Source organism: Populus nigra, chromosome 2, assembly GCF_951802175.1.
Source record: "Populus nigra chromosome 2, ddPopNigr1.1, whole genome shotgun sequence".
Lineage (NCBI taxonomy): Eukaryota > Viridiplantae > Streptophyta > Magnoliopsida > Malpighiales > Salicaceae > Populus > Populus nigra.
In genome coordinates, this window is record NC_084853.1 from 41,880,324 (window position 1) to 41,896,559 (window position 16,236).

Consider the following 16,236-nt stretch of genomic DNA (forward strand, 5'->3'; position numbering starts at 1 on the left):
AAGATATTTCTTCATCAACTCTAATCTATTTTATTAGAAAATATTAAGATTAAAAGAATTTTTTTCACTAAATAAAATCCAAAAACATGGCTATAATTCATGTGAACCGATAACTTTTTATCTTTTCACTGGATTCTAATAATTTTCTTTATTCTCTCTAACTCAAGAACTGAAAAATTAAAAAATTATAAAAGTTGAAGGATGAAATCTATGTGTCACACTTCAATCCCCCCATCATTTAATATTTCTTTCATTAAATAATTTTGACAAATTGGTTAGCAAATTAGAAGGATGCAATTGAAAAATAATAAGTTCTAACAACCAAATTAGAAAAGCCCAGCATTTAACTGTTAATTGCTACAGAGTATATGTTAATATTGCATGTATATGGATGTTTTTATAAACTTGTATGACATGGAGCGGTAGAAAAGATTGAAGAAACTATACATACCAAACCTACTTGTAAATTCACAATACCAGAAGCCAAACAGCGGTCATGGCCACATCAAAGATGACAATTTCTACCTGGTACCTAAAAATCACTATGAACAGTATATGCGTTCATGTGATAGAAAAAGCATAACTCTCAGAAACATCACGCCCCAGATTCAACTACTAAATTCCTTTACCTCTGCTAACGCTCTATCTGGATGGTTACATGACTTATATTGTATTCCCTTCTGAGATAGCTGATCACATTGTCTAGCACCATGTCTGCATTTGCTTCGGGCATGATTTTCACATGACAAGCCAAGAGAATCTTGCCCACGGTAATGGCCCATATATGCAGTTCGTGGATAGCCATCACCTCCTCCATCTCCAGCAGACCCTTTTCAATCTTTGTAGCATCTATCTCTCTTGGAGTGCTCTCCATCAGGACTTCAAGTATGTTCCGTAGCATTTTGATTGTTGTACCCAAAACTATAACCGAAAAGATTAGGGTGCAGATCAGATCAATTATCTTCCACTCAGGCTTATACCATATAATTGCACCTCCGATCATTACCCCAATACTCTGGATGGAATCCCCAAGTACATGGAGATAAGCTCCTTGTACATTTATGTTCCTTTGCTTCTTTTCATGCATCGCTTCCCCTTTATCCAGCAGCGGCTCAACATGATCTTCATGAGCATGATGGTGCTCATTGTTCGAGTGGTCATGATGATTGTCATCATGTTTTGGGTGCTCCACGTGATGATGGTTATGAGTACTAACTGTGGTTCCATGGCTGTGGCCAGTCCCATGTTTGTGATCATGGTCAGGCCCATGATCATGTCCCAACACAAGTGCCATTATGATGTTCACCAGAAGGCCAAATGCAGCAACAAGAAACATAAGGAACCCATCTACCTCACTAGTACCATGGATGAGCCTAATAATGGTTTCATACACCAAAATCCCTGCAAGCAACCAGATGAGCTGCATGGAAACCAATGCACCGAGAATTTCAATCCTAAAAAATCCATAAGATTGGCGGGGTGTGGCTTCCCAGCCAGCTGCCCATAAAGAAAACAAGGAGATAGCAAAGCCTGCAACATCTGAAAGCAAATGTGCAGCATCAGTCAAGATTGCCAGACTATTAGCTTTGATGCCACCAGCTACCTCAGCACTCATGAAGACTATACAAAGTGCCACGGATATCCAGAGCTTGCGCATTGAAGCTGAACGTTCTTTGGCATTCTTGGAGTTATTTCCAGTATCTGAAAATCCACAAGGTGCTTCCCCGCATCCCTTGCTTCCTCCACTCATCTCTCCATCAAGAATATCCACGCTTATTTCAACCGGATGCCCATGCTGAGGATTTTGTGCTTCCATCTGAAAGTCCACAGCAACATCACGAATACCATATGAACTTTAACAGAACATGCCTAAGTATAAAGTTGTGCGGTGTATTCTGTAATTGAAACATGGAAGCGTCCATATACTGTCCTAAACATTAGCAGTAAATACACCATAGCTTGTTAGAACAAGGAATTTTGGTCCTTGTTAGTACGGGCAGTGCACTAAGGTTTCTCTTTTGGAGAATTGGTGTTGTTTTAGGAGCACAAGATTATGTATTAATGTATTTGTAGTAGTGGGGCACGCTCATTATCTTTTCTCGCCCTTTTCATTTATTTTTAATGAATCTCGATTTATTTTAAAAAAAAAAAGTTTATGATGAACCAACGTACAAAAAGAGAGAGAAAATGAAAGAACTGAAAGATGAACATTTCATAACTCAGGCACCAAAGGGAGAAATTCCAGGTTCAATATTCAACAAGTCTAATCGCCAAAACCTATAAAGATTATTTGATTGCATGAACTTGTTAAAAGTAATATTGTAATTCTGAACTAGTAACCTTACTCCTCCTCCTCTGGCCTTTTCAAAGACAGTGGTCTTAACAGAACTAGACCCTGAACTCTTAATGACAAGGCATGCTACCTTAAACAGGAATCTGATTGATTAAAATACGAATACATAATTGAAGCAGCGTATGTTAGAAATAACACCAATAACTTCACAGTAGAAAGAACCCCACAGATATATTGAATCTGTACAGTGTCACCCGTAACCCCCAATAACTTCACAGTAAAAATAAACACAGAGATATATTGATTCCGTACAGTGTCACTCACATAGCCAGCCCAAACCAGTAAAAATCAAGACAAAATTAGGGTGTCAGAAGGCCACTAACTTCCATTCAGAATTTCAGACGGGCCTAGAAAGTTAAGTTAAGTTCACAATGTGATGATCACTAGCTAAACCTGCCAACAGCAGAACATTCCCTGCCCGCAATCTAAGCTGTTTGATACAAAAGACACCACAACCTGCTCAACGACAATTAAAAATATAAACAAGTTTCGATTTTTTTTAATGCTCCTTCAAAATCCATGAAAGACGGTAATCAGGAATTAGCAATTTAAGTTCACAAGCTAAGCACCTAAAATTCACAGGGAAAAATTTGCCGCGCATTTAACATCTCTAATGGAAGATTAGGAGAAAAAAGAAAACCGCAGAGTAAAGAATGGAGATCCAAGGACGAAAGCCATAAAGGAGATGAGCTAATAGGTTAGCTTTCAAGGCACTCGAACTTTATTAGTCACAGGAAGCCAGCAATGCAACGAAGAGCCTAATAATTGAAGGAAAACTTTATCACCCAACACACTAAGGAGCATCGCTTAACAACCGGAGAATCAGAGTGAATCTTACTATAAGAAGCAATACAAACCCATATTGTACAAAATTTAATACAGATCTCAATCTCCTAGAAAGGCTTTTCGATTGAATCGTTAGGAAAAGGATCTAGTGCAATCAGATCCATGCTAAATCGAAACCAAACCAAAAACCAGCATATACACCAAATTTATTGGTCTTGAAAAGTGAGAACTGCCCAACAGGGAAACAAGAACAATTAAGATAAGTAACAAAACACGACTGGCTGGCTGAATCTTTCTAAACTAAAACGTCAAAAGATACTAATTATACACAAACTTAAACCCACAGGTCCAGAGATTATACTTAATGAAAAAGAAAGAAGGAAAAGAAAACAGCAGCAAGCAATTAGCAAATACATCAATGCCATCCAACCTATATAGTTTTGAAATTGACATTTTAACATAAACAGATGAATTGAATTCATAGAAGAGGTGTAACAAGCAAGGAAAAAACATACCTTGAATCAATAAAAAAACAACGGGTCTTGTTCTTGAATCTTTCTTGCTTCTAACATCAAATAAGCCTCTCAATCAATTCACTTGCGTCTCTGTCCTTGCCTATTTATGACCTCCTCCTCCCTTCCATCCAGCATGTTGGGAATGCGAAGTGGGAACCCATCTTGTGTCCAACTTCCAATTCTTTTTTTATAGTACTACATTGCCCCTTCCAATACATTCCTTCTAGATTCCACTCCACCCCAGCAGGATTTTATTTTTTATTCCTTAGTTACAAATTTAAAAACATTATTTTTATATATTTTTCAATTGAAAAATACCATTAATTATAATAAAAAAATACAACATCATTTAAGTCAATTCTAACAAGTCAATACTTTGGTGCGGGTTGATCAGTTTTTATTATTATTATTATTAAAATCATATTTTAGAAGTTAAATATTAGATATCCAGATTAGTGATGGACGCATGACTTGAAATTTGGACCACATCCACCTCAAATTAGTTATTATATTGTCTGGATTAGAGGTAACTTGTATTTTTTTTTAATAAAAAACATGGTTTTTTTAGTTTTTAAAAGTATATTTTATATTTAAAAAATACTCTATGTTTTTTAAAAAATCACCACACCTCCAAGTTTATTCTCCGTCTTCCAATTTCACCATGTGAATCTCTCGTGGTGGATGCTTCATAACGTAGTGCAAATTAGAATTAGAATCTGAGCGATACTAGTTTTAACTAATGTTTTTGTGGACTTTACTCTATCAAAAATAACGTATGCATTAAATAAATGAATTTTATTACTGAGTCCTATACAAAATCTTACCGTTTGAAACTTTTAAATGAATGTTAACAGTTTCTTCCAAAAAAAAACTTTATATTTATGACCATTATATTTAAATTTAATTTTTAATTTATAATATCCAATAAAAAAATTAATAATTACACGAATTAATTCTGATTATTATTGTAATTAATGCTTTTAACTTTTTAAATCCACTATAATAAGGTGAAGAAATAGTTTAAGATATTTAAAAGTACATGCATTCTAAATTTTTCTTAAATAGCTCTAACTTTTTCTATTTTCATGATTAAACATCGTTACTGCTTCCACGTCCTTGCCGAATAGATGCTAATTTGGATATAGAAAAATCTTGGAGTGCAGGATTTAGTTAGGAAGTTCAGTTGAAAAGGAAAGGAAAGAGTTGGCTGGCTAGTAGTTGAGATATTAAAGGTGGTATTACACGAAATGTAGAAGAGAAAAGATCTACTTTTCAAGAAGAAAGAGAGAGAAAGGATTCGAGGACTTGAAAAAGCAGAGAGATGAATGAGTTTTCGAGCCCAAAGCTGAATAGGCCGACTACACTAAAGAGCCTCGATATTGAGTTCTGGACAATGTTTCATCTAAGCCCGTGCTTTGGGTCCACAACAAGCCCATTGGCATTTTCATATCGTCGTTGCTAGAGAGAATGAAATGGATGGACAGCACAGGTGACCAATGGCCATGTCCGTACGCCTGCAGGCCTACCTTGATGTTCTTGTTTCTATCCATTCATCACACACATTTAGTTGCACGTAAATGCAACTCTCCTCTTTCTTGATATTTTTCCCCTTAAATTTAAATATCTTTAAGACAACTTGATCTCGATTCACAGCTCAGTCATGATTCTCCCCTCCAATATTCCATGAATGTATTCACAATTTGCCCAGATAACTAGCTGTATGTTTATCGTCGTGTTTTGGGATTTGAGAAGCCGTGGAGATGCTGCCTGACTGGCGGGGATGATCCCAATGTAACCAGGGAGCTACTCCAATTATAAATGCATAATACTTTACAATTCTTAATTCAAAAAGCTGACAAATGGGCGTCTGATCCCTCTTTTCTTCCCCTTCCCAACCTTTTTCTTTTTGAATCTTCTCCTTTTCTTTTTGAATCTTTACAGCAGCCCACTTGCTGCAAGCTCTTAATTTGAGAGAGACAGCCTCCACTTTTGAATGGGTCTATTACATTGGCAGGATCTAAAGAAGATTGGTGATTGATTTACAAGCTGATCCCCAACGCTTCTGCATAATTACTCGATAACGCATATGAATTTCAACCTGTTTTCTATTAAAATTAATTTATTTTTTTAAAATTAATTTTTAAAGTTATTTTATTGTACTTGTTAAATAACCGGTAAAAAATATTTCCGCAGCTAAATTATCAAAGGTATGAATCTGATACCCTGTTCATCAAATCATTTAAAGAATCAAGTTTTCAGTAAGTAAAAGATCTATAATTGAGCCTTGAGAGGTGCGATGCCCCATATGAGGGGGTGTCATACCCCACTGTATATTAATATTCTTTGTCAATTAGTCATAAATGTTATGAAAAAAAAATACAAATGCGTGGAGTAAAAAACAAACTAAACTAAGATCTCTAGGGCACGCACCTGGCTAGCAATATACAGCGTACAACAAAAAAGGGCACATAAGTAAGTTCCTCTTTAACTTGTCGGTGAAAATATTTCGTCTCACTTTTGAAGGAAAGCACATTTAGTCAAAGAGTGAGGCATCCTTCGCGTCTTTTATCACACTGGAGTATTCAGTGATAACGCCGTACTCTGGACCACTGAAATGGAAGTTTTTTTTCTTGGACAGGTATCGATCGTTTTTTAAGTATTTTTTTGTAAATATATTAAAATAATATATTTTTTTTATTTTTTAAATTTAAATTCCACACTATCATGTCAAAACAATCTAAAATTAGCTTATCCGATAAGCATTTATATAGATATTTCTAAGTTTAAATTAAGGAGCACAGCAAAATCAGATTGGCATGATTTTTTTTGTAAATATATTAAAATCAGATTTTGCTACCCAGTTTCCTGGTGCCATCAGTGGTTAGACCATGCACCGCCTCATCACAGATATTCCACAGTTTTCTGTTTTCCGGTGAGAGCCCTACTGGCTTTTGCATCCCCAGTCCCCGTTCATGTCATAAACTCAAGTACTATATATATAAGCTAGTTTCTTCCAAAAATGGATATATATATATCCATTTTTGGAAGAAACTAGCTCAAATTAATTTACCCTCTACAAGTTTCAGATATATTCATTTGTTTCCCTACCTTCAATCTACTATCATATCATAAATCGTAAGAGATTTTTTTTTTCCTACCCGTCTTCCCTGATTACTCAGTTCTTGAACAAAATATATTCCCTCAGGACCAAGGAAGGAAGGAAGCTTTTCTTATCCACATTTTGACTCGTTCCATATTCCGTTTGAGCACATATATATACGTGTTATATCCGAATCCTCATGTGCTAGTTATCAAATCCAAAGCGGGTCGAAGTAAATATTAATTATCATGGTTTATTTAATCTGCTGTGCTAAGAGTTGACACCATTAATGGACAAATGGCTTCTCAGTTTGGACATCTATATCAGATACTTTTAGATGGCAAAGACAAATGGTGCGTGTTTGGCTGCATGGAGAGCCATGCGTCTCGTTTGTTTTCACGCCTAGCGTGGCGTACGTGATTAAGTTGAAATTAAGCAAAATCCTTGTAAAATATAATAATAATTATAATAAAAACCAGAACGGAAATTGACAGGGAACAAACACATCAATGCATAGCCCTTGTCGGCGTAAGTAATGAGTTCCAGAGAAGGAAAAAAGAAAAAAAAATCATTTTTGTTGTTTATGATCGTCATGATCTAACCATATATAAGCCAAGGCATGGAGACAGTACTGGACTAGAACATGACATTCTCTGAGGCTGGACTTTGATCTGCCATTCATATTACAAGTTAAAACTTCAGAGGAAAGTAAAAAGGGAAAAGAAAAAAAGAAACAACACTTAAACCCACATAAAGAAGGAAAAGAACCAGAAGGAAGCTAGCTAGCTCATGGCCTTACACAGGCTTCATACCTATATAATTAACTTCATATGTCAACTTTACACTGTGGAGACCCAAGCAAAGGCACTGGCCCTACAAAACCCTTCTTCAAACCCACCACGATATCACACTTCACATAAACTCCATATCTCCCTGTCTTTATGCCCCCAGCCTTCCACCTCAACCTGCCCAGCAACACCACCCTCAACGCCACAACCCCATATGCCTCATCCATCACCAACCCATCTGAAACTTCCACTGACACCGGAACCCCTGCCCCGACAAGCACTGGAGACATGACCACTGTGCTCTTTTTCTTTTGATAAAGTGGAGGCAATAACAGTGGGGGAGTTATCGCTTGGTTCCTGTATGATACATAAGCAGTGAGTTTATCATACATGATCGAGACCCTCCTGTTGGGGTTTCTAGTGAAAATAGTGAACTGCATGGAGGTTGAAATGAAAGGTGGGGATGTGGTGTTAAGGTCGTATACAGCAGCCCCAACTACAGTGAACCGGGGCTTGTGGGGCCTGTAAATTAACCAGACTATGAGAACTGCAAGACCTGCTAAGAGAAGGAAGGTGGTGATGAATGTGAAGAGAGCATGGCGTGGGTTTTTATGACCAGCGCCTTTCGTTACGAGTAGGTGTGGGTTGTTTTCTTTTCGTTGGTGCTCTTTTGCCATGAGAAATGCGATTTTATAATATTAGGGTGTTCAAGTATATATAGAAAATACAGAGAGAGGAGGGAATTAAGGAGAGCGTGGGTGGTGAAGATGACGAGTGAATACACACACACACACACACACACACACAAAGAAAAAGGCCGAAGGAGAAGAATGTACGTGACAAATGGAACAAAAATTGATGAGGAAAGAAAGGGAGTTGGGTCACTTGGAACTAAAGTGATCTTTTTTTCTATTTTAATATATTAGGTTCTCTTGTTTTTCTTTTTTTCTTACAAGTACATGTCATAAAAATAATTGAAATGTTATTTTTTGTTTCTTTAAATTGCTTTACAAAGTTTTGATTTGAAAAAAACATGTTTTCATATAAAATAATGAATATCGAAAACAGAGTCTCGACTAAAGAAGCATATTTTTTTCTACTGAATTTAAATTATTTTAATTCTTACAATTATTTAAGCTTTTTTTATGCTGTTAATAGAAAATATATAATTTCTTCATAAAAAACTCATACAAAAAGAAATCTTGGATGAAGGAATGTATTTTTTTTAATCTAGAATCTTGATTGCTTGAGTTTTTTTAAAAATGTTTATTTTAATAACCTTGAGATTAAATAAAAGCAACTCTTTAAAATGGAGCCGCGGCATTATGCGGGAAAGAACACTAGTAGATATCTAGTAGTGCCCCATCTCAACAAAATCACCAACATAACAAAAACCAAGAGGTGAAGATAGCGAGCATCTCCCCTCCCAAGCTTTTCCAATATGGATGAAGCCAATTTCCAAATCTGGATACAATCAGTACTCCTCTCTGATGATTCTTTTCGTTCATTAACAACAATATCCGGGCCCCCCTCTTTAAACTTATCATGGTTTATTGGTATATGTTTTTAATTCTCTGTTATTTCTTAAGAAAATATAAATAAAATCATTTTCTGTGATTAATATGAAAGACAAGATTCATTTTGTTTTCCATGTGCATGCCAAATAAAAGACACCTAGAATTATACTGAAATCAGATTTCAACGGATCTGGGTCAGCCTAAACACTTCCAGTGCACCATTTCCTTTCGAGCACCACTGATAAATCTTCACGTCATCTCCCCTCCAAAACTTATGCAGAAGTAGGTTTTCCAAGATTCTTCCCCGTTGCACACTTGCTACATGAAACACGGCAAATTATAGGAAACACATACAGCCTCCCTGGCCATTTCTGCACCAAGCGCATGGTACCCGCATCCATTTTAATTAATATAAGAAAAAAAACACAAGGGAAATCTTCTATAACTTTTGTCACCAAACCATATGATTTGGGCACCGGGCCCCCAAAATAAAACGAGAGATTAGGAACAGGAACTCTGGTCTATCCGCAAACCATAGAAAGGCAGGAGCAGTTCCTTCACCGACATATGGATAAGTCTTGTCTGCATGAAAAAAAAATAGGTGGCTAAGTTCTACCTTTTCTACGTGCTTCCTCTTTTCATAGCTATAATGCCTCGTCAGATATCCAACATCCAACAGACCAAGTCCCTGTATTATGAGGGCTCGGGTCCATGCTTACACGTCATTACTTGCCCCCTTTTTTTTTTTTTACTTGGCACGTGAAGCATCTCATATCTTCCTCCTCTCCCTCACAAAAATATCTACACACGAAGGCAATTGCAGCCATTCATGATATCATCCCCCAAGAAAACCAAGTGACTATTTGCATCCTTCCCAGCCACGATCCATGGACTCTTAATTCAGGAATTTTCCCGGGAGTATTTAACTTGCTCAACTGTGACACATGCATCCATAAGTTACTGTCGTTGATAACAGAGCAGTCAAGATAGCCTAATGCCCCAATCAGATAAAACCCGAAACGGCAAGATTGCTGAACCAAATGAAACATAAAGAATAGCAATAGCATCCACTTTCTCCTAATTGATTGATCAACAGAAGTTTATCTACAAATCTCACCAGGAATTCAAACATATTTTATAGAAGAGCAACAGAAAGCAAGGTTGACGAGTACATAAATTTTCGACAGACAATGTGTGGAAGCTGCTCAGCAATCATATGATACAATACTGACATGGCTAACTTAATAAACAAGCCCATTTTTATGCTATCAACGCAAATTATCACGCTATTAAAGCTCTCTAACTACGAGTCAGTCATGTACTGAGCAAGCAAACAAAATAACCAGAGTAGAAGAGGATTCTGATAGCCTTACCCCATAATTACAAGTCTACCCTTTCAATAGACCCAAAAATTATAGTTAGAACCATACTGTCATTAGACCCAAAGGCAAAGAAGCTTGCAAACACATTCTTATCTCACCATGGTCATGCCATAATTTCCAAAAGTTCAAGGCACATGATAGCAATAAACAGGCGTGTGATGATGAATTTCATGGTCAACCATTAGCAATTGGGGAATCATTTTGCACTTGACGAACAAACTGTCCTTTCACCCGAGGACGTTGCTCTGCCAGTCTTTTCCGGCTTTGGTATCGAACCTGCAGGTCAAAGAAAGTACATGTTTAAGAATTGCAGACAATAGCAAACATGTCTCGGTATGTGATTTTGCTATCCTCACCACAGGCAATAACATATCATTCTTAGCAGCTGAATGCTAAGATTTCCTGTCTCTGTCCATGATATATGTGCTACAGTTTACTTGAAATTGAAATTCCCAAGCTAGTTCAAATGACTCATGGCAACATATGTAAATCAGTAATAGGAAGGGTTGACGAAAGGATGACAATTTAAAGTAATGATCATGATAAGATACGACAGCTATATGACACGGGTCCAGAGCAGCTGTTGATGGAATCACCTCGATGCACATGAGCACAATATCTGCCTATGCAATAAGTAAGCACATACCTTTTTCTCATAGCATCGATCTTTCCGCTTCAGTCGGAACTTTGTTAGAGCAGCTTCTCTTTGGCTGGAGCGAAGGGAATCTATCCCTCTAAAACCATCACGATTGAAGTAGTCCCCATCATTCAAATTCTCTTGAGCCATGGCCTTCTCTTTGGCATTTCCATCATCTCTACTGCCAAAGCTTTCATATGCACTGCTCTTATTATGAATGACAGCATCATTACATAAACCTCCAGTACTCTGACCAGCAGCAGGTGACTCATGTCTCACTTCATCCACAGGTTCCTTATTGTTCTGCTGATGATCATTTTGGTCAACAGAGTTGTAAGTAGTTTCATCAGAACACCTGTGATTTTTCTCAGAATCATGAATATCAGGATTTGAATGAATTGAGGTACTAAGAGGATATGGAGACTGTTGCCACCCAGCAAGTTTGGGACTCCATGCTGCACTTGATTGAGCATAATATAGAGGGGAGAAATCATGACCGTATTCGGTAGATATATTGCCGAGCATTCCCCTTTGAACAGGAATCAATCCATGTCGAGGGCTTGGATATGCTAATTCAGCCTTCCCAGATTGGCCAATGATTGGAATGGTCATATCTTGATTCCCACTCAAAGTGGCACCATGTCTCTGAGAAATAGAATTAAAGTTTTGAGCATGTTGATTGGATGACAGCTCAGGAGACTTGCTGGCTTCTTCCTTGGAATCAGAACCATTACTGGCAGATGCTGGAAAAGGAGGTTGCAATGTCTTGCTATTGTACCTGCATAGAGAACCTATGAGTTAATCGAAGTAGCATTACACGTTAGAGTTAAAAAAATTAACTCGCATTAAAATTATGCAATCAGGGGCCGGATACCACTGTTTTTTCGCATCTTTTTTTTTAAGAGACGAACATTAGACTTTAGCTCAAGACTTCATTTCTCTTGCTTTGCAAGAAAACCAAAGAAGCTACAAGCCCATTGGTTAAAACAGAAAACACATTGAAAAAAATTTGTAAAACATAGCTCTTGTTCTTTAACGGATCAATTAAAGTAGTAAATAAAATTGTGTAATTTTGAACCTTTGATTCAACATTTGAGGAGCACTCCTTGATAATCTAATGTCAATATTGACCTATGAAAATCAGAACCACCTATACCATCACGTCCACAGTCCCAGCACCCCTGCTTCTTCCCTCATCAATACATCCATGCCTAATATCTAATTTTCATGAAGAAAGATAGACACGCTTTCATGATTTTAAACTGAAGTTCGAGACGGGAAAACAATATGCTGCCAACAAGTTATATCTAATTTTCAGCATTCCAAGTTTACTTGTAAGGTTATGGGCTACAAAAACTTACCATGAGAAGGCTGAGGCATGGGAATGGTTCAGTGCATGTCTTTCATCTACCCCCTGGTTCTTTGAGCTACTGGGATACAATCTTTTGAGAGAGAGTTCAAGTTGTGGAGCAAATTCGAACTTGTTTGTGCCATAATGTAAACTAGAGTGTACATATGTGGTCTTTGGACCATTATTTAAGGTACCAATCAAGTCAATGGCTCCACTTGAGGATTCAAAAGGAACATCATCGCAGCCAAAGGAGCTATTAGCAAGCACCCTGTCATTTTCTGGTCTCGAATTTTCATCTTGAATCGCTGACTTGGCACAAGCATGCTCTTCTAGCGGTCTCAAAGAAGTTGGATTATAAGCTCCACTGCACGGTTCTCCATCTGACTCCATTCGGTTCGACCTTTCTGGTACAAATACTGTGTCAGATGTCCATTTGTTAAGTATTATTGAGCAAAGAGAGCACAGTTTTCAAGCAGTTGTAATAAACGATAAGTAAAACATTGCAACAGAAACGTGAGACATACCTCCATTCTTGTTCTCAGGAGTTACAGGGCTTTTATCTGATTTGGCACACTCTTCGAACTCCTCTCTATCTGTGTTGCTCAGATTTGAAGCGCTCCTATACTTCATCTGTGAAAGTCCCTGCATATTTTGCATGTGAGCACTCTCAGCTTCCAAGCAAGGGATCGTACAAGAGCTCTGCACAGGAGGTGGCAAAACATGCAATTTCTATGTGATTTTTCATGAAGCCAACCTAATCTGGAAAGAGAAATTTTCCTCACTCTACAAGTGGCCTACATGATTTTTGTCATGGATGCTGCATATACCTGTATCTTACTGCGTTACAAGGATTGTGCAACTGATGAACCAAAAGAATTGGGGAACAAAGAGGAAAATCAATTGATTCTCACCAGATTATTTGGAAACACATTTGGGAAATTGGCAGACATCACATCACAAGAATAAATTCGAAGGCACAGATTTTATAGCCCTACAAGAATGACATCGAAGTGATCTAATACTCACTTGGGCATCACACCCTTTCTCGCTGCAATCCTTATTTTTCTGCGAAGACATCACAGAGTCACTCGAACCATTGCTTGCAGCGTTGTTTTCAGATGAGGCCTCCACTTTATGCGAGTTTTGAGGGATTTGTCCAGCACTTAGCTGATAAAGAATTAAATTAAAAGACTTCCATTAGTAGTATGCTCTTGAACCAAAAAGAACAAAACAAACCAAGAGAATGAAAAGGATGAGCTTGAAGGTAAAACATACAGTTTGCCTCCTCCAAACATGCTGCCACAAGTTCCTCAATTCATTCTTCCTAACAGGCTTAATGAGAAAGTCAGCTGCTCCTTTTAACATGCACTTCAGAACCATGCTAATTGAATCTTGTGAAGACATCACTGTATGTTTACGATGCAAAGAAATCCTAACATGTTAAGCACAACGTCAAACAAAAAATCAAGGTAGTAAAGTTAAACCAAAACATGATTTTGACATACTTATGACAGGAATGTTTTTGCAAACAGCATGCTCCGTGACCAAAGTTAGAAGTGCATATCCTGATATTAAAGGCAGCTCCACTTCAGTTAATATGAGATCTATGTTATGAGGTCCACCCTTCAAAGTCTCCCATGCCATTAATCCATCAGGAACAGCAGCAACTACTCAGAGAGAAGAAAAGAAAGCGTACATTTTCAGTCGAAGTAAATGATACAAAAAATTGAACTTATAATATTTTTTTTTAAGTTTCAAATAATACTCGCAGATTAAGAATAATGCCCAATTACATCGTATACGTAACAGAGGAAGCGGCAAAGGGGAATCAACAAGTTACAGAGCAAAAACAGTAATGCGTCCAGAAACTCAGAATAGATATATCCATTCAGATTACAGAGCATGACATATATTTTTCCATCAAGAGCAGCAAAAACAGTAATGCTGACTTATTCAACCAAGAACGATGCGTAGATGTATAATTGATATATTTAAGACACAAATTCCAACTCCCTCACAAAACAGAAACGCAAATTCTTTTTCTTTCTTTTTTTTAAAAAAAAGGATGAAACATAAAAATCAGCAAAAACAAGTCCAGATGATAGTGCAGCCACGAGAGATTGACAAATTTATATCACCAAAAAAATCAACTTGTAGTCTACTTAACAAAAATAAGATGATCAAGAAGAAAAAAAGAAATGAGAATTGAATCCGGGTTAAGGAAAAAATAAAAAATGATAGAACCAAAGTCAACGAAGAGGGAAAAAATGAGGAAATCAACCACCTCTGTAACTGCATTTTCGGAGAAGAGCAGCAATAATCTGACGAGTAGAATCATCAGCTTCAACCAAAAGAACGCTGAGCACCATCCTTGGCAGAAACTTTTCCCATCGAACCACCTCCGATGATCCAATATCCTTCTTCTCTGTCTCTAACTCCACCGCCATCCCCTCCACCTCTTCACTGCTGCTACTCACCACCACCTCACCCATTCTCAAGCACGCTATTACTCGCAGAGAAAACAAAATCTGAACTTAAAAATCAACGCAACAAACAAACCCTAATTTCTGCAGAAAATTCAAAATGAAAACAGTAGCCCGTAGTCGTAGCAGTAGCAGAAAGGAAAAGAGAGGAGAGAGTGTGCTAAAACGAAATTAACCTCATCCTAAACGAGATAGTAAAAACCGCCTATAGATTTCCAACTTTCACTCACAGCCGCGAAAACCGGGAAAAATATCTTCTTCGCCCGGAGGATTTTCTTTTCCTTTTATTTCGATTGTGTGTTTTGGTTTAGTTTTTTGATTGAGGAGATCTGAGGGTCAATCAAAAGGTACGCTGCCGTTGGCTTGTGGTTGGTCTAGCTGACGTGTCATAATATGGGCCACTGTTTTTTATTTTTCTGGTAGGGACGGTACACTTATGATGGTATCTGGTGGGGTCCATGACTGAACACGTGTTGCGTAGTTATGGGATTGTTGGGAGAGGATTTTCTTAGTGGGGTCACCACGTTGGCCTAGTGAATCACAATTTGACATCTCATGGTGGAGAGATCGACACGTGGAAACTTCAAGAGAATCCTCTTTGTGGCTTTCAACTTAAGTTAGTGGTGACTTTTAATTTTTAATTTAACTTTTAATTTTTTTTCTGTACATGTGCCTTATCTGTTTATATTTGACAAAAAATATCTCATGATTGATGATGTGAATACTAGGTTCCGCTGAATTACCATCACCACCCATTGTTTTTAAGAAATTTTATTTTAGTTTATTAGAAATGTATTAAAATTCTTTTGAAAAAATTTATAAAAGGTACCGGTTATGGAGTATTTTAGCTCTTTTAGTGCATGATAAATTTGTGATAATTGATTTGCAGATATAGGGTTCATTTTTCTTATGAAAAAAATCATTTTCTAGCATAATGATGATATCCCTGCTTCAAAACAAGCTCTTTGGTTGTATTTTTCTTGATTTAATTTCTAAAATAAATTATTAAATTATTTATTTCGGACATAAGCTCTCTATTTCTTCCATGTCTACCATTTTGATTCTAAGTAAATATAGTTAAACTAATAGTTTTATAGTATTTCTTCCATGTCTACCATTTTGATTCTAAGTAAATATAGTTAAACTAATAGTTTTATAGAATAAATAGTTACTTGCATTAAGGTGCCGTTCAAACAGGTGCTTTTTTTATTTTTTATTTTTTTTTGTTTAAAATTATTATATATATATAATAATTTTAATGTGCTGATATTATAAATAATTTTTCAAAAAATAAAAAATATATTATTCTAATGTATTTACAAAT

The 16,236-nt window shown here is 36.8% G+C and overlaps 3 protein-coding genes across 7 annotated transcripts; all 3 read right to left on the reverse strand.

Annotated features, from left to right (window-relative positions):
• Positions 1-326: 326 nt before the first annotated feature.
• LOC133683142 (metal tolerance protein 1-like) lies at positions 327-3,893 on the reverse strand. The gene is made up of 2 exons (XM_062106673.1): positions 3,655-3,893; positions 327-1,816 (listed from the first exon to the last, which is right to left on the reverse strand). The coding sequence occupies exon 2, from the start codon at positions 1,814-1,816 to the stop codon at positions 635-637; it is 1,182 nt and encodes a 393-aa protein (XP_061962657.1). The 5' UTR covers positions 3,655-3,893; the 3' UTR covers positions 327-634.
• A 3,419-nt stretch (positions 3,894-7,312) lies between these two features.
• LOC133682251 (NDR1/HIN1-like protein 1) lies at positions 7,313-8,320 on the reverse strand. Its single transcript, XM_062105538.1, has one exon. It carries the CDS (start codon positions 8,217-8,219, stop codon positions 7,581-7,583), a length of 639 nt encoding a protein of 212 aa, XP_061961522.1. The 5' UTR covers positions 8,220-8,320; the 3' UTR covers positions 7,313-7,580.
• Positions 8,321-10,172: 1,852 nt separating this feature from the next.
• Positions 10,173-15,247, reverse strand: LOC133682371 (two-component response regulator-like APRR9). Of its 5 annotated transcripts, none has more exons than XR_009836667.1 (9): positions 14,714-15,235; positions 13,935-14,096; positions 13,705-13,835; positions 13,456-13,596; positions 12,954-13,128; positions 12,440-12,845; positions 11,088-11,856; positions 10,798-10,898; positions 10,173-10,717 (listed from the first exon to the last, which is right to left on the reverse strand). XR_009836667.1 is itself a non-coding variant. In XM_062105688.1 (9 exons), exons 2-9 carry the CDS (start codon positions 14,919-14,921, stop codon positions 10,616-10,618), a joined length of 2,094 nt encoding a protein of 697 aa, XP_061961672.1. In that variant the 5' UTR covers positions 14,922-14,932; positions 15,089-15,247; the 3' UTR covers positions 10,173-10,615. The 5 variants fall into 5 exon arrangements, 4 of the variants coding, with proteins under 4 accessions (XP_061961672.1, XP_061961675.1, XP_061961674.1 ...); XM_062105688.1 differs by lacking the exon at positions 10,798-10,898 and having other exon boundaries at positions 14,714-14,932; positions 15,089-15,247; XM_062105691.1 differs by lacking the exon at positions 10,798-10,898 and having other exon boundaries at positions 12,440-12,833; positions 12,954-13,071; positions 14,714-15,234.
• Between the last annotated feature and the right edge of the window lie 989 nt (positions 15,248-16,236).